At 45.4% G+C, this 19,202-nt stretch overlaps 1 protein-coding gene across 1 annotated transcript in view; it reads right to left on the bottom strand.

The window, feature by feature from the left end:
• LOC112561913 (exostosin-1a-like) overlaps nucleotides 1–19,202 on the bottom strand; it is a 57,110-nt gene that overhangs the window by 21,027 nt on the left and 16,881 nt on the right. Inside the window, 3 exon segments of the mRNA XM_025234766.1 lie at nucleotides 6,674–6,800; nucleotides 13,428–13,473; nucleotides 13,476–13,501. Of these exon segments, the coding sequence (XP_025090551.1) occupies nucleotides 6,674–6,800; nucleotides 13,428–13,473; nucleotides 13,476–13,501 (199 nt within the window).

Below are 19,202 nucleotides of genomic sequence, written 5' to 3'. Positions count from 1 at the left end.
TTGGGGTCGTAGCTAAGAAAGGATAGGGTAGAAGAGGGTTGGGGTAAGCCTCAGCTTTTGAACGCAATAATCGAGTCGGGATGGGGATCACGTGGGCAATGACTTCGTCTGTGACCATTCTGTCTCCAGCTCTGAAAAGTGAGTCACCAAAAGCACCAGAAGTCATCAACCGTCCATTTTCTGGCTAACTGCTCTCTCGCGTGTTTCAACTGCGTGCAAATTTCTCTTCCTTTTCCACTTCGCTGCTGCGGGAGGAGGTTGTGGAATGGAACGACATAGTGTAGCGTGCGGGTTAGGCATGGGCACTGCATGCAATACCCACCACCACGACATTCACAGAATTGCCTGCACCACCCTTCTTAATTTGGCTTGCCAACCACATTCTGATATTGGTTTGTGTGTTTTTTTTTTTCTCTATAATATGCAAATAGAACCCGTAAAAGCGCCAGCGGAGCCTCTGTTGGCGGGAAAAGCTATTACAAGAGTTGTCGAGGGAGAAAGACACAGAAAAACGAATGAAAAAAAAAAGTAAATTTATATTTCCGTTTTCTTAAAAATAACCAAGTACCGTCAACAAGTGCCCTGGCGATCTTATTCGAAAAGGAGGCTTTTCTACAAAATCTCGCTACTGCGACTCCTTGGCTTCCCCGTAAGTGCCAGACACAGCAAGAATGGTATGCCCTCTTCTAAAAATGGTCGCTGGGTTTACCATTGAAGTTGTGTTTGAGGACTGCCTGCTTAAGAGGAAGAACTGAAGACAAAATAGGACCTAATATGAGGCGAAAGTTCTCTCCATCCAGTCTTCCCCGTGTTTCTCATTTCCTGCAGTAACAGCTTCAGATCAGCGAGCTGGAGTAGGGAAAGCCACCACTGAACACCCAATTTTTTTTTATTTAAACAGTTGTCTGAGCTCTCAGGTCTCCGCAGTTTGCTATGGTGCTAATCAACATTTCATCTCACGACTAGGTGTCACGTGTTCAGAAATAAATGTGGGTAATAGTGGCTGGGCACGATGTATTCACGTGATCCGAGATTAGGATTCGGCAAAAGCACACCTGTCTAGATGCAATGCCCGCATTTTATTTTTCATTTTTGCCTTCATTATCACAGGTTAACATGACAGGAGCACCTGATTGATAGAAGGAAGCGAAGCCTAGAAAGGGTGCATTGTGGTCTAGTGAAAGTATGACTTGTGACCTGCGATCTAATGAGAATTTATAGCCCTTGCGAAGAGGTCAGAGGGCAGGGGTACTGACACTTTTACAAGTGTTTTTTAAAAGTAAGAGGCATGGTTTTAGACAGCAGCAATAGGCAGGAGCAGCTGCTAGTCCGCTTACAGCATTCCCATATTTCCATAATATATCCCTACTATTAACTTTTCGTCCCCGTTATAGTACGTTTCCTTAAACATAACTTCAAAGTAAACTTTAAACGGTACATATAGGGGGGAAACATCCAGTAAACAAAAAGTCTCTTTCAAAATGTACTTATTTTACGTGATTCTTGCAGAACATCGTAGTATGGGGTAAGCGGTCGGCGAGAAGCGATTTTTAAACTCGACAAACCTTTCGAAGTACATTTGAAAAGGACACATAACAGGAAATGAATCCTTATGTACGTCGGTTGAGAGAGAGAGATGTAGAAACAAAGACAGTCCTTCCAAAATAAGGCACTGCTAAAGTAAATGTCGACATGGGTTATTTCACAACTCTCTGAAAGATTCAGACATTTATTAAGTCTGCCAAAAAAAGAAAGTAATTAAAAATGTCTACATGGGAAATGGGCTTAGAAAGGAGAGGTACCTCCATGTGCAGGTATTTTTAACCCTCTGAAGATGGCCAAACAGGCCGCTCTCTCCATGTCTGTGGAGTTGATGACGACGGAACAGGTCGCCGAAGGCAGGCTGGTGAGCCAGGGTCCCTGACAATGACACGACTCGGTTCTATCGCACTTTTTTTGAAAAAAGTAATAAAAAAGGTTTAAGGCGTGCAAAGCTCATGTCGAAGTGCTACTCGCCAACTTATCAAACCCCTTGGCATCTGTCAAGTTTCCACGAAGAAACAAATCCTAGTAATTTTTCCCCAACTTGCTTCTTTCCTGTTTTTTATTTATTTCTGTGCTCGTCCTCAATCCTCTTTTCTGCAAGGAGCTGTTTACCCGGCTAACGGAAGGTGGGGTCAGGATGGGGCTCTAAATCCCATTTCTGCAAGATCTTTACTCCGCTGGAAACGGGCTGGGGTCGTGATGGGGGTCGTGAATTCTATTTCTGCAGATCTGACAGCGGCTGGGGTCGCGAGAGAGTTCAAGTATGGTGAAGGTCTTTCTGTACGAGCCGAAATAAAAATAGAGAACGTCTACCCGGCTGTACTGAGGTACGTTAGCAGCCATCTTAATGGATTCTGCGTACTCCTCCTCCAATCGCATCCTGCCTCTCTCACCGCCCTCCCCCGCCCACCCCGAGAGAGAGATGAAGAGAAACGTTCACGGTCAGTGACCGTTCATCTTTCAGACTTAATTATATCTGCTGTCACACAGCTGCCAAGTGGATAGCGAAATGTACACCTCTCAATGGCTTGCTGCAATCTTGAGAAAGAGCTATGGGAGGAGAGGGGAAGTAGGAAGGGAGGAAATGCATGCTGGTGTCAAAATATAATATTAATATGCGTGTTAAAATGTGTACTATATGGCTGGTTAAGAAAGCAGACATAAAAGTCAGCAAAATATATAAAAATCTATCAATTCTTTGATACTATTACGTATTCACCATCCAAACTTCAAAGGAACGGGAGGGGAAAAATTGCTTCAATGAGTCACGTGATCATTCTGCTGCACTGCCAGTCTGCAAAAATCCAAACCTTCTAAATAAGTTATTTTTCTAATCAACGGAATGATTAAATCCTCGATACAGACAGTCGTAGAGCAATTTGTTTATCTCGGGTACTGATGAGGGATTCAGATTGGATGTCTTTTGTCAGTCGTGGAGTGAGTTGAATTATGTACCAGAGGCACTAATAGGGATCGAGAATGAATGTCGCTCGTAAAGCAGCTTGACAGTGATAGGAGAAAACATCATAAAGCCGAACACATCATATCACATGACTGCAGCTCGCACGGTTCGACATAACTACTGACAATAAATAATGTGTCAAAAGACATAACTAAAGGCACAATAAATAACTGTCAATAGCTAGACTGAGGTGGGCAGGGTGTAGGGTTTTTTTTTTTTTCTCCTGGAGATGAATAATGAGATCAGCAGAAGGAAATTGCGTGCTCGTGATATTCAAGATGGCTGAGAGCCTAGATGGGAAAGCGGGCTGTAAAGGGACTAAACTTTGCCCTAGCGGCCTGCGCTGCTCTTGGGGAATAGCAGGAGACCAAGCAGGAATATTCTAGGACCAATGCTGGATGCGTGGATGCTACTGAAACTGGGTCAAAGTCAAACTAGACAAAACTAAACTCAGCTGACTGTTCTCTTTCATTTCCTCGGAACAGTTTTGCTTTGAGTGGTTTCCACACATTTCTTGCCCCCCAACCTACTATTTACACGAACGGGATTTCATTAAGAGTGGGACATTATTAAATCTATTAAACCTACAACATTATAATATCTGCTTATTATTAAATATTATAAAACATCAAGTGCCATGCAGCTCGCTTTGGGAGACTCCGTAACCACACTTATGGTTAATACCCTCCACAGTGAGCAAGAGGTCGTGCAGGTAGATCACAGGTATGGCCACCCAGCAGAGACGGGTACCGGGAGGACAGGGCCTCGCTTGGAACGCGGTGGCAAAGGTGAACCTTCTACTATTTACTGCCAAAACGGCCACTGGTCGAGGTGGCCCTGCCTGCACCACCTTAATACGGTTTACCTGTGAAATAGAGGGTCGGCCATAGCACCGAGCTCACGACAGTCTGTCCCACCAACAGCTGCGAATGCTGATAGTACTGCTGACAGCAGTAAGATGCGAAACCACTGAAGCCAAGCTGATGCGAAACTGTGAATGTCATGATAACAGGAATTGAGCCCCATGCTTTTCTACATTCTAACATACATTTAAAAAACCATTTGGGCACACCTCCCTGGGCTACCTCCCTAGGCTAGGGCACACAGCTTCAGCAGGATTTCTCGCTTCCAAATGGGTTTTATCGGCCTGTCTGCACAGCGAACAGGAGAGAGCCTTCCTCACACAGACATGGCTTAGAAAGTAAGAGATATCGGGATGAGGAAGGAAGACAAAAACGCGCCATAACTCTGTATGGCACAACTCTGGTGACGTGGCTTTGAATGATGACTTCCCCCTGACCACTGCTCGACACCTGCAATCGCTCAGCAGGGTGCTGGATGCGGTGCACTTTTGGCTACATGGGTGCAAGGAGGAGTCAAAAAACAGCAAAATTTTGGCCCTGACATGCAATTTCATTCTCTCTCACACACACAGGTGCATGCCTTAAATCAACTGATGATGCTCAACTTGCAAAGTGTGGCAGAAAGTCATGGCAAAAACAGAAACACAAGCTGCAGCACAATGTCAAATGCGCCAGTGATGACAATGGTGTTGGTGCAAGCAAAGCATGCTTTCTAAGACAGGCTTTTGAAACTGCAAACAGCATCAACAAATCCTCCAACTTCTCTTTCCTTCCTCACACCCCTCAACCCACCCACCCCCGTCAACCAGCCTCTCTCTGAAGTAGCCCGAAAGTATCAAACGGATGGACGCAACGCTTAATAAAAAAAAAAGTGGAGGGGATGCACAACAGAACATATTTGTAAAAAGCACGCGACTTGAATGCACGGACCGAATATCATCAGCGGCGCAGAGAGGAAGGAAAGCTTTTTAGAAAATGAGTCCCGCCCATTAACTGTTTCCATTTATCGCCGTCCTTTCGCGATGGCGTTGCAGTGGTGGTCGTGGCGGCAACGGTGGTAACAAATACGCAAGCGGCGAGATGGGTGGACACAAAGCAAGAGATGAAAGTTGCGAGCTCAGGCATGTGCGTGCTGTTTCGCGCGCGTTCAAAGCTCGCTTCTGCGAGGTTCGCATTACGTCTCCACGGCAACTCGGACGCTCGGCAAAAATATGAAGAGCCGCAGCACTTGGTGGCTTTCCGCGACAGAAATAAACTCTTCCTCCGTAAATTCCAATTCCTTTTCCACCCAGCAGGCATCGACGTTCCTCCTCTTCTCTCCCCTCCCCCCTCCAACCTTTAGATCAAACTTCATTCGCCGAAGGACTTCGTCCTTCTGGTATTTTTTTTTTTAAGTGGCTAATGTCGTAAGACGGGAAGCGGAGGGTGACCTGAGAGCGCGCCATCTGTAAGCAAAACTAAGTAGAAGAGGTCATTGACACCACCACCGTTCCCCAACGAATGTTTTCTTGTGATTGACTCCATCGTCTTCGCCATGTTGACGGTCAGAGATCCACCCGCTAAAACATCTCCACTTGTGCAAACATTGCCGATTCGTTCGAAAGTATGTGGAGGCGGACAATGGGGCTAAAGTAGCATGCGCGTGTCACACCGACGCCTGCTCGCCCACCCTTAACTTGTAACTCGTAACATGCAGGTGTCACCTCGCGCACCCGTTTCGCGCTAGGCATGCCCACACCGCATCCCTGGGTGTGTGTGGTCTCAAGCTGCTCACCAACAGTCAGCCTTAATTAGCTGTGTTTTTATTTTTAATTTTACACAAAAAGATGCAGCATCGTGCTTAACTGAGCGGCACAGAAAAAACTGGCCCCCCTTTCCGTGAAACCTTTCAGTAAACTCTAAGCCAGATTTCAGAACTTTAAAGTTTCACATATGTGTCGGGAATAGGCGGAACCAAAAAGGAAGTAACTAAAATTTTTATGAAGTTAACGAACATGTTTCCTTCTCTCTCTCTGGCTAATGTGATGGCATTTCCTTTACAGACCTTTGGACTGTATTCATAAAATCTTTAAATCCTATCCACAAACCTTTACAGTGTTCGAATAACTTTTCATCTCATCCACAGACGAACACGCGTCTCATTCATTCACTTTAGCCAGGTGTGCACAGACAAGAGGTGTACCTGTGAAGACCAGCAGTGTGCAGGGTATTCGTTAATGCCTAATACGGACCGTGCAGCACAAGGTGGTAATCATCCTGCCGCCATTAAATTTTTCTCGCGACGTTTTGTCACGCATGCGCAGATCATCTTTTAGTTTGTCCTTTTATAATACATATAATTCTTTTAAACATTCATTGGTGACTATTGTGACCAAACCTGTATAGAGCAGTGAGTATGGTGAACGCGTTTGAATACGAAGGTCCAGGGTTCGATTTTTCTTTTGGATACTATTTTTTTTCTTTGTTACTCAAGTCTTAATTTTTAATTTTTTCATGTTATTGACTGCTCTGTGTGTGTGTGTGTGTGTGAGATATCCGGCCAGTAGAGATTATAGAGTCACAGAAACGACCACTTTTCTACTATTTTTTTTTTTTTTGTCTCAACCTGTTAAACTGCTAGTTGAGGCAAAGTAATGATTTTCTGCTCTAGCAGCCTCCTCCTCCTCTTCATCATCACCACAATCATCAATTATCACCACCACAGTCAGCGCCACAAATTATATTATCATTTACACACTCATCAGCAGTGTTGCCGCTTATAAGTAAAGTCATAGCTGCCACTATCCATTACATAATGTCTCACCTGTAACAGGAGGCGCTCATCTCCCCACACGGCCACTCGTCTCCAATCAATCACCTCCGAGAAGGGCAGCTCCCACCCGTTGCTTAGCAACACAGGTATGCAGGCCGCCTGGAGAGCCTCGAGGAACCTGCAAGAATAGGAATTAGCCCATGTTATCTTCATTACGTGAGCAATTCACCCCGTACACCCTTTTAACTCCGCAGGCTACATCCGGGGGCTAGGTTACAGACACTGATAATAATCTTTCGGCTGGTCGCTCAATCAGGTCTCGGGTGTTCACTTGTGTGCTCACATCAGGCTGTCCGCACGCAAACTTCCAATTTAATTAATAAATAAAATGTACCCGACTGTGTGTCTGAAATAAACCCAACCTGTTAACTGGGGTATGCATGTTATGCCGACTCGGCTCTTATACAAACTTCTTCAAGACTTGGCTTCAAGAGACACCAGTCTATCATCTTCTAGGGCACTGAGATTGGAAGATGTACATGACGAAAGTAAGCCTATTCGCATGAACATAAAACATTAGTCTCTAAGCGAAAAAAATGACATGAGATATCCCCACCACTTCTACCATTGCTACCACCACCAAATCCATACAAAATCATTATTCAATACAGAAAGGACGGAAGGAAGCGACTGGCGTCAAGACATTTTGTAGGAGCCGCCCGAGGAACTTCCTATCTCAAATATGAGTCAACGGATATTCTTAGGAAGAAAAAGTTGTGTGAACAAATCTTGTACGACCGAGAGAACACTGCGCTGTTTCGTCATGCTTGTAACGGATGTAGGGTGCGCAGTGGGGTGAGAGTAGGGGAAGAACCTCACAAACATACATACACCCCGCCCTTCCATATCTCTCTTTCATATACACACAAAGTGATGTTAATCAACTGTCACCACTCTTCCGCCTGCATGACGTGTATGATAGTCGGGGGATAGGTGGAGTGGTGGTAGTCGGGGGCAGGAGGAAGACTGCCTACTTTCACCTGTCCAGGTGAGGAGGGTGTGATAACATTACCATACGTGTTTCGCTCACGCTTCAATGGAAGCGTCTCAAGTTTTCAATCAATCGGCAATTCTACCTGCTGAATGCAAGCACAGTGTTCGATCCACGAACTTACATTTCAAACAGACTGTTGGGCGGGGACACGTGATACGTTTTTGTCTGCGCGTGCTCAGTGTGATGTGCCCAGCACTGCAATGTTCATATTTCCGTTCCACCAATACTGGTTTCTAGAAATGTCTATTGGAAACGCCAACATCCTGCGTCCATTAGGCACAGCCGCTATTCTGCGCATGCCCTGTGACTGCGGCCTCGTGACCACAGCTTGTTCTGCTTGGACAGGACTGAGTGGGGGGGATGCGTGTTCTAGTCAAGTGGGATTTGAGAAAAAACTTTTCCAAATACACTGGGAACGAGGAAGAGAGAGAGGGACTTAATACTCTGGAACTTTTCCAAATACACTGGGAACGAGGAAGAGAGAGAGGGACTTAATACTCTGATAGTTGACAACTAATGCTAATGACTTCCTGATCATGAGAAGGATCGAGACTCCATGCGTAGTATTACAAAGTAAGGCCAAATAAGTACATGCATACTCAACAAACATACAAGAATAGACATTTATTTCCGTTCGAAACCGAGATTATATCTATGACCACCAGGCATCAAAGATTTAAGTATAAACATTATGATTCTGATCTCATACAGAAGAGACAAATTGTAGTTTCAGCTCACAAAAATATTGACTTACAAGCAGAGAGCTCCGTTGCGTATAAGTAGTATTTGTAACAGCGAGTCCAGCAAACCTATGCATGTCTTACAGTCAGATAAAGAAAGATCGCTCAGACTGTCGTGTTGAAGATAAGACTTTTTTTCCCCAGAAAATGAAACGATTTTGGAAAACAGCACAAAAAAATTTGAACTTTATTTAGAAGCTTCTACTGAAGTTTTAAAAAAATTCCACAACGAGTTCGATGAACAAATTAGTAAATAAATCTTCTCCAGATAAAAATTCAGTAGGCGACAATCACGGATATTGCAGTTTATTTTGTATTATTACGGATTCTCTGTTACTAAGTAGACGCATTTAAGTTCATTTTTCTATGTGTATTATTGTTAATAAAATATAAACACATTTAAAATATGCTTTTTTTCTAAGATAAACTCCTGTAATGTTTTTGTTAGATTAATTTTCAGCATTGCAATCTTATTTCATAGTTACAGCTGACTGCTGATAATGATTCCTATCCTTAAAAATATAACATTATTCAAATTTTATACATTTATTGATATAAAAACTTGTTTCTTTCTCATTCAGCTGCATGCAAAATTTACTGTTTACTTTCTCGTGCTTCTTCGTCATAAAATACCACCGCAATATGTTTTTTGTTTTTGGCGCTCGTGTTGACCTTTAAATTCTGATACAAAAATTGTATTTTCTCCTACACTTTAATGGAGCCAGACAAAATCAAGAACCATTCTCTGAGAGTACATTTTTTATGGCAGTATGTTGTGTTTTCCACACTCGTGTTGCTGTACAAGATTTTTGATACTGCTAACTTCACTACATATTTAATACATTTTACATGTCTATACACACAAAGGGAGTCGGCCCACTTCGTCATACATCACATCTGAAGAACGGAAGGGTACATCTAAGAAATATTTATAGCAAATGTGTGATTTTCTTCCTACGAGTTATTTTTGGCGAAGACTCAAATGTCAACACTGTATGTCAGGATTAGTTTTACAAGGAAGGGGAGAAGAGAGGGCGGGTAGTAGGCCATCCACCCATTGAGGTCCACGGTTCACACGGCAACTAGCTGTAACAAGCAACACGATTCCCTAGGCAGCGTGCAGTGACTCGACCCTGCCACCCTTCGTGCTTGACATCCGGGCAAGAAGCCAGAAGGGCCACAGTCGCGCCACCTATGTCAGGGCGAACACGTCACCACCATCGGTGAACTTGTGTCCTTCGCTCTTGTACTTAATGCCCGTACACCCACAACGACGGCACAGTACAACCAGAGTACACTCCTACACCACCGCTATTAGACGGTCGGTCGAAGTCCACAGTAGATGACATCGTCTACCCCATCCCCTCACACACACACATTCCCTTTTACAACCCAGCCACTACCCCCACTACCATCACGTGTTGAGCATGTATAGTTCGAATGTCAAACGTGTTTTCTTGTGGACAGGTGGCGGTGTTCTCTATGGGCGGGATGGGGATGACGTATGGTGTCGTGTACTTAGAAATCCCCATCCCTCAGACATCCGTCTCTGCAATGCGCATGCGTCATATGGGCGCTCTTTCTTGAGGGTGACAGCTTTGTCAAAGTCTAGATCCAAATACAGGTAGTCCTCGACTTACGACGGGGATCCGTTCCTAACGCTGTGTCGTAAACCGAATTTCGACGTAAGTCGGGTCATACGTTCATACAGTACTGTACCATCACAATAACAGTACAGTACTACAAACACTTAGCCTATCCAAACACCTATCCTAACACAGTACGCTTCATAATTATCAATAAACATAAGTACAGTAAAATATTGTAGTACAGTACGTTTAATAATGAAATACTGTAATGTAAGTGCTGTAACAGTAATAAACAGTGTTCGGTTAGTCAGACGTTTCCAAAACAAGCCTGTCTCATCCAAGTTGAACACTTGTTGAGCACAGTAACCACCCTCCTCAATTATCTTAGCCAATGCATTAGGAAACTCAGTTGCTGCTTTCTCGTCAGCACTAGCAGCTTCATCTTGCACTTTAATGTTATGGAAATGGGCACGATCCTTAAACCTCATAAACCAACCCCTATACTCGCCACAAATTCTTCACTTTCACTTCCTTCCCCCTTTTCTCTTTTCAACGCCTCAAACAGTCGCCTATCATTCTCCTGAATAACCATCAAACTCACAGGGATACGGCGTTGATTTTGGTCTTGCAACCAAAGCGCCAATAATCTGTCCATCTCAATAATCAGCCCACTACGTTGCTTTGTTATCACTGTCGCTGTAAGTGGGAATGAGTGTCGTAACCACGAAACGACGTAACTCGAGACCGTCGTAACCCGAGGACTACCTGTACTCAGCCATTGCTGCACACTGCGAATGTAGTTTATCTGAGCAGCACGCGCGATTTTACGTGCTGCACGCGCACTTTAGGGTCGGACCACGTGCCAGGCGGACACCGCATTGTCCTATATTTAAATATGACATATTCGCATTATGCAGGGGAATTTCTGAACACAAGACACCGGCAGCGGACGAGAAGGAAGCCCCAGGGGCCGTAGTCTCATCGCGTCGCTAAGCCACTTAGAGGCCATCAAAGGTCCGACCACCCTCTAAGTGGTTTAGAGGCCGAAATATGTCGCGTCTTTTGGCTGCGCTGGCGGGTGATTCGGCCTGTAAGTGTAGAGACGGCCGCTGGCGCCTGTAACTCGCGAAGGGCTCGTTAAACATGGCCGCCGTGGTGTTTTTGCTGTATGACACGGACCGAAATCTTCACAGAAACAGGATATTTCGGGATCAAAGTAATCCCATCGATTCATGGAATGACATAACGATATACGAACGCTTAAAATTTCGAAGAGTTGACATCCTGGAAATCGTCGACGACATTCAGGAGGCTTTAACATTTTCGAATCGAGGGCGCAGTGTCACACCGACATTGCAAGTATGTCTTGCCCTTCGTTTCTATGCGACAGGTACCTTTCAAAATGTGTGTGCTGACCAACGTGCTGTACTATTTTATATTTTAAATGCTTTGTTTGCCTGGAAAGGGCCTGGGAAAATTAGGTGGAAGGGGGAGGTGTGAAAGATCCCAGTTAATGGGGCTGTCAGTGTGGACAGTCTGAGGCGTGCCGCACAATGCTGGGATGGCCGGCCGGTCTTTTTTTTTTTTTTTAAGCAATTGGTGTCGATAGGTTGTTTTATTCGAAGAACAAAGGAAAGAAGCTATGGTGATTTCAATGTTGTTGTGTGACTGAGTGTTTTACTTGATGGGAGCGGGGAGAAGAAGATTCTCTTCCGTATTGTCAGTGAGTCCGGAGCGGACGTCGCTTTTTTTTTTTTTGTATCAAGTCTTGAACCAACTTACAAGACTGCGATGTTCTACGCCACAAAAGGCGGCAATTTTGCAATTCGCTGCCATATTGCGCTCTTCTTTCTATTATTCATTTGTCAACGAACTCATTAAGCACACCTTTTCCAACCTTACCTGACAAAAAAAAAAAAAAAACAAAAAAAAAACAAACAAACAACAACAACAAAAGCACAGTCAAGATATATAAAAAGAGAAGATAACGAACACTACTTCAGTCTTCTAACAAGATCCAGATTTTCTTGTTTGTCATGCAGTTCGCCTTTCTCGGCTTCTTATATGGCGGTATGTTGTCTGCTTCATGTTTTTCTTCCATTGTTCTCGATTCTCGGTAAACGTTGGTTCGCGCATGCGCACACGTGGAGTTCCCTAGGTATTCCCTCAAGGTCAGGGTGTCGACGGCCCGATTGCTGAAGTGCGGTTACACGGGCGACATTTTTCGCACGCATGACGCTCGCCTAGCGGCCGGCCAGCTCTCGGGCCGTTGGAGTTTAGCGATCAGGAAATTGTCGACGCGATGAGACTATGGCCCCAGAACCTGTTCTCTCTAGCCTTATGACCACGGCTTGATTAGGAAACATGATCTCTCATCGCGTGACATCGGGAGATCAACTACACGACCCCTTCTACCAATTTCTGTCATCGAAACCATTGGAGTCAGAGCAAGACAGGGCAGTAACATTCTGAGTCGGCATTTTCATGCTTGTCCGACGACAAGGGGGATAACTCGTAGGGCAAATAACTCAAATAACACATGACGGCCATTCTTCTGTAGGACAAGGGTATGGGAGATTGGTAGCCCTGTGTGGGGCGCCTAATAAAACTGCAACGTTGTGTAGCCCCTGTACAGGGTGCCACGATGTGTTATAGATAATGCGCATACATCAACAGGTTACACAATTTAAAAGCAGTATACAACCATATCTCAACTGCTCTTTACAAGATATTTTTTAAAGCAACAAAAGAAAATAAAAAATTATGCTGGACAACCAATAAAAAAGGCAAAAACTACGAGGCAACGCGTTCTGAAAGATCAGCACATTATACTGAGGTTTGCATTGTAGGTAAACGACTGCCTTTTGGCCACGTGTGGCTCTGATAGACAAAAATCCTTATAAGCAAGAACGTTGACACCTTAAGTCTCTTAGAGGGATTTATGTACAGTCGTGTAAGTGCGTCTAAACATACTCTGTGTACACGCGAAATGTGGAAAAGACGAGAACGCGAGTGTAAACAGGATACTGGGGGAGGTTGAAGCTGGTAGTAAAAGCTGTCCTCGCGGGATTCAGGATAAAAGAGTTTCACTTCTTGGGTCTTGTCATTCACAAACTACCGGCTCTGGATTTACATATCATTTCATCAACAGCATTCATCATATTACTAGACGGTGGATATGTACACCATGCATGTGCACAGACTCGACCATTCCATCACAGCTGTAGACTACAGTGCAAGACGATCTGCCATGGCTCCTACAGTCGCAGTCTAGCTGCCCTCTCAATGCGACCAGAACCCGCTAGCTGCTTAGTTAACACTAGCTTCAAGCTAAACTGCTAATAACATACTAGCTGACTGTTAGCGTTTGCTGTAGTTTAGTAGCTGATAATCATAAAAGTTGTATATTCTTTTCTTTTTACCTGAAGGATCCAAGTCGCCTCCCCCTGGGAACGAGACAGAAGGTGAATTGAACAGGAGCTTCTTGTAGTCATACCTGCAGCAGTCCAAGAACAGACACTCAATGCGAGCTCAAACAAGCAAGTTCGTTTGTCAAAATATTTGTGGAGAAGCTAATCAAACGTTCTCTCTGCACTTCTCGAAAGATTTTAGTAAAGTCATCGATGTACGAACACTGGCTTCCCACAATACAACGAGCTACCAAGCATGGTACACAACAAGGTTTTTGCTGCCCTTCTGCAAAACATTATTATTTATTTTATTGTTATTTTATCAGCATAACCACTAGATTTTGTAAATCCTTAATTTTGAGCATCCGACATAATTTCAGAGTTACACAAATTATATGACTAAGCGCAAGTTTAATGTAAGGGGCGGGCATGTTCTGTAGGCCTGTGTGGGGTGTTCTCTATTCTGCACTGAACTTTGATCAAAAAAATTGCAACCCACCAGACCTTTAACCTGCTCACTGGAAATGACCGACCTTTAGATGACACATTAGTAGTTGGGGGTGGGGTTGGGGACGGGACGTGAGCATCCTTATCTTCTGTTTATTGAAGACCACAAATTTCAGAGAGCGAATGGATAACTTTACGGGCAGTTTTATGAACGGAAAGCATGATAAGGCAATCTTACCCTACTAACAAATGAGTCGGGCGACACACGCTAAAAAACTGCCACGTTTTTCCCGCAGGATTCGTCCAACAAAGCTCAGAAAGGGAGGAGGGGTAACTGACATGACTAACGAACCAATACCTACCGATGAACACAAAAAAAAGAAAAAAAAAAAAAAGAAAAAAATAAAAAAAAAAAAAAAAAAAAGAAAGAAAAAAAAGAAAGAAAAAAAGAAAAAAGAAGAAAAAGAAAGAAAGAAAGCGACAGGCCATCGTTTGACTGGAAGTAGCAGGCAGAACACGCATGTTAGAAAGGACGATTGCTGCCTGACGTTAATAATACATCCGGGGCTGCAGGCAGCACCGCACCGGCTTCTCCAACCTGGGGGATGGCGAGGGCTGTGCACGTAACTACTCAGACTGATTGAGACCCGCCTGAGCCCAGCGGAAGACTGAAGCGATTACCTCCCTTGTGGCAGTGCAGCAGGGTTACAGCACGGAGTTGTGTATAATGTAGCTCTGTGCTACGGAGTTTTGTATGTAATGTAACTGTGCTACGGAGTTTTTTATATAATGTAGCTCTGTGCTACGGAGTTTTGTATGTAATGTAGCTCCGTGCTACGGAGTTTTGCATAATGTAGCTCCGTGCTTAGAGTGACCATAGAATGTGAGTGTGTGTGTGCTTCGCTGGTATGGTGACACATAAGGTGGTGTGAGGGGTAGTCTTGACATAGTTCACCTCACTTTTATAATGACTGGCTACCCGACCAAATCTAGCCTCTTAAAACGCACACGTTTGATCCTCCCTCCCTTTTTTGGTTACAATTTCCGTCCCTCGCAAGTTGGCAGGGAGTGGAGGGTCGTGCACGTGTGTGTGTTGTGAGAAGGTAGCGGACACCGAGGTTGCCCGAGTGAAGTGTCTGGGATGAGCCGTCAATAAACAAACAGCGTACACGGCACGCTACTTAGGCATTACAGCCCTCGGCAAGATGTTGTTCGACTACTACCATGACATTTCATCGTGTACAAATCTATCATAAACAGAACACTACCCTGGCGTCTTCATCTCCCACAGTGCAAAAACACAACAGGGTCAAGGATTTTTGTATCTAACCAAAACCAACTGCCTCGCTTCCCTCAAATGTGATAAGTCATCTCATCCTGGTTGACACTTCAAACCCTTGTCTCGCTTGAAAACATTCATCTTTGGTGGGGGTGAGGGGTCTGTAAAAACTCGAGGCTCTCTCCCAGAAGCCGTCTTGTGCTTGAGGACGAGCGTTCAACTCACAGCGCCTCGTGAGTGTGATGAATCGGTGTGAGTAATGACTCAGCGATGCCACGCGTCCCATTCATAACCTGTCTCCGCCATTGCTGCCTTCCTGACATTCCGGCGCCGAGTTAACAATGAGCAGCAACACCCACCGAGGGCGACAACAGTCGGGGCACACCTGCACCTGTGAAATATGCATGTTGCACGCTGCATAATTCATCCACGCCACACGTCCCGAGGTCGGCGAGTTCTCACCTAGCTGCAGTCTGCACCAGGCACTGACACCCTCGTGGTGTTGGCAGATGATCAAACATATTCCGCGTATCATCGATATTATTAGATATTCGAGTTTAAATAAATGCCGAAATCGCTTTTCTGTGTAACTGGTGCATTCTCTGTCCTTCGTTCTCTCCAGCGCGCTCTCAAAGGGACATCTAATAATTCATCCAACAGACCCTTCATTACCAACAAACTCGTCCGCTCTGTTTTCCCTCAACACGAACACTAACTATACACTTCCTCACACACTAAATACATACTTCCTCACACAAACACCGCTAATTGTACACCTCCCTCTGCCAGACCATTAGTGACACAAACACGCGAGCCAGACACCTCCACGCGACATCTGTCTGGCTGCACGACTGGGTGGATCTGCAGACACAAAAACTTTAAATTTAAGACTAAGAAAGTCAGCAAGGAACAAGACGACTACCTCGCCAATATTTTCGAAACAACGGGTACAGTGACTGCAGGGTGAGCTGAGAGTCGTTGAGTGGCCATCATGCTGCGATCGTCTGCGTGCCATACATGACTCTAAGGATAAATAATGTTCTCCACATGTACCACAAGTGCACTATCATCACAGTTAGTAGCCACACACACACGCAAAGTAGAGAAATTAATGCTTTACATCAAACCAGCAACTAAAGCAGGTGCCACCGGTGTAGACAGGTGTCACGTACAGAGAAAGAGCAGCTTGCCCAAGATGAGATCCGAACCCGTGACACCCGACTCCCACTGTATTACTGTGACATGGGAAAGAGGCAAAGGTTACGCGAGAAAAGAGAGGGTGGGTGAATGAAGAGGATTGCAAGAAGACAATCGGGGGTTTATATGTCAGAGACATTAACCTCTGTATTCTTACGATGCGCCTACAGCAGATAAACTCGAGCTACCGCGCCAAACTTTCCCAAAGTCCGGGTCATGTGACATTTAGGGTCAGGTGACTGCGCTCAGGTGACTTCTAGTCTACGTGGTACGATGTTCAGTCCAGTAGCATGCCAACGCTGAACACGGATTACTTTCAGGCGACACCCCATCAACTCTACCCCCGCTTGTTGATACAGCTGGGCGCCACCCGCCTTCAGTTACAGTCTCGCACAATTTCGCCTTTTGAAGTGCAGGAAACTAAGTCTGTCAACCCCGTGCAACTGCACCAGTCGCCGCACTCACCTGATTTCAAACCGACAATGCTCAGGCACACCAGTGCAAGAGGAAAGCTTTCACCTTGATGTTGTGCTTTCTTCTCGTCTCAACACAGGGCTGTGCGGTACGAGTCAGGCCTGCAGTAGGCGACTGAAGTTTGTCAAAGGACTAACATGTGTAACTAAGCTCCCCCGGCTTCCTTTTCCCCGCCGCAACGTACTCGATAAGTAAAGCCTGCAGATCAGCCAGCATCCAGCGGTTGCCACGTGCACAGCACCTGCTGCAGGAAGCTGCGTAGACCGAGTAGAGGAAAGTGCAAGCTTTGGGTCCAGTGTGAGCGTGGCCCTCCCAGTCACTAAGACCCTCGGTCCGACACATACTGCAACAACTAACAGACACTGCAGTAGTTCTCCCACCCCCAACATATCCTCGAATAGTTTTCTCTATTTTATTTTTAAAGGAGAGGGCGTTGTCGCTTAATATCGGACGAGAAACCTACCGACTCTGTAAAAAGAATTTGTAGAGGACCTTCTTGACTGGGAATGCGTGCATATAACAACATTTTATGTGATGTTTATCGTCAATAATTCGACAACACATTTGGTTAGTGTCTTCTGCATCATCACAACCTGCGAGGGTGTGGTGGTAGTGGGGAAACAATCAGAAGACAACAATAATCAAAAACAATGGGATCCACAACATGGAGAGACAAGTACCACAAAGGTAAGCGTGCCCTCGACGAGGCCGACACGGTGTTGGATCGTGTGGAATGTTCTCGGCCTTTGACTTGCGACATTCTTGTGCGACAGTCGTTCTAGGCGGCGACACAGGGTGAAGGTGTCGAGTGAAGTGGGCGCGAGGAGACTGACATACAGGCTAAAGCCATATAAACTCTCGACGATTGTGTGTGTGTTGGAGGGGGGAGATATGGAGTATGGAGGTGGGGGGAGAGTATGTAGCACAATGGGAAGGTGGGGGAATACAGGTGTTTTACACCGACCAGGTGACTAAGCCTACATCACATCCAAGACGGCGGTCGTGTAAACAGATGTCACACACACAAAAGCTACAGGTGAATCAAGGCTGTGGATTCAAGATAGCTGTCGAAATACGTACTTCAATAATGCCCTGTGCACACATCAAACAGATCACTAACATGTCAAAGGACAGGAAGCCGATAAAGCAGATTACGCCGGGTCCAGTGGAATTCCGAGGCTGGTACTGAAAGCTTATCCCTACAAATCTGGCAGTTTCCTAAAAATCCATGATCCTGGACACTATACCGAGCTCCCTGGCAGAAAAGGAAAAGCGCTGTATGTAACGGTTATTATTATTGCTGTACGCCATTTTACACCGAACACGTTAGTACATGCATTTTTCAACTGTTTTGTCCTGTACGCCAATGGCCAATCTAAAACAATCAAAAAGCTCATTTCTGCAAAGTATCAGATATCGACAAGACCTCTTAAAAAACTAAAGACATCCTGTGTTCGATTCACTCTATTCATGCTAGCAGCCATGCAAGTCACACTTACTGGGGGCTGTCACCCATAAAGAGTAAAAATGGACATCTCTGTCTCTCTCTCCGGTTGAGGAGGAGGAGCCTGAGCCTGGTCACGTATCTATCACGTAACCGCAGAACGAGGCGGTTGCGACTACATTGTAGCCACCGTAGAGCGACTGGTTTGCTCTCGTGAAGTTGTAATTGTATCGCTCTGAAACACAACAAACTACATCAGGCGCGTGCACGCATGCCCGCACGCCAGATCGATGGCAGTTAATGAAGTCTGCGAATTGTTGGCGCTGCGGACCACCCGCCCACCGCGTGTTACAGCCAGAGGTAACTCTAGTTAGCAAATCGCGTTACGCGACCACGCCATGGCGCCCAGCCCCGCACACGACAACACCGGCGGAATTCCGATGCAAATGTCAGACCCGGTCCTCTGCCTCCGAGCCCCGCGCAGCTCGCCTGTTATACACGCCACTAAATGAAGGCCAGATAAACATGGGGTGGTCTCTTGTTTCACCCCCTTCTCCTATTCCCTATGTCTCTTCCCCATCGCCTCTTTAATATCTTGAACAAGGATGCTCTGTATTATCAGAATCTTCCATGGAAACCCCAAAATAAAATGACTGGTAGACTCTTCATGAAACTTCGGTGTAACAGGCAACCCTGTTCAGCATCATTGCGTGTAATGGAGAGCTTTCTTCTACAAAAGGTCAAACGCACAACGAATGGCCATTCTCTTTCTGTCGTAGTCGGGTTCCATGTGTTTCAGGAGTCAGAAAGACCAACCTCGCGGCCAGCCGCCCGGCTGATGAGAAGCTGGCAGTCATGCGACATCCCCGTCAGCCCCATCCTCTCTGTGTGGTAATTCCTGAAACTTAATGTGATCGATGTGTCTGATTACATGTGCACACCATGC

Source organism: Pomacea canaliculata, linkage group LG4, assembly GCF_003073045.1.
Source record: "Pomacea canaliculata isolate SZHN2017 linkage group LG4, ASM307304v1, whole genome shotgun sequence".
NCBI lineage: Eukaryota > Metazoa > Mollusca > Gastropoda > Architaenioglossa > Ampullariidae > Pomacea > Pomacea canaliculata.
Note: the sequence above shows the minus strand (reverse complement) of the source record. Positions and strands in the feature narration are given on the sequence as shown.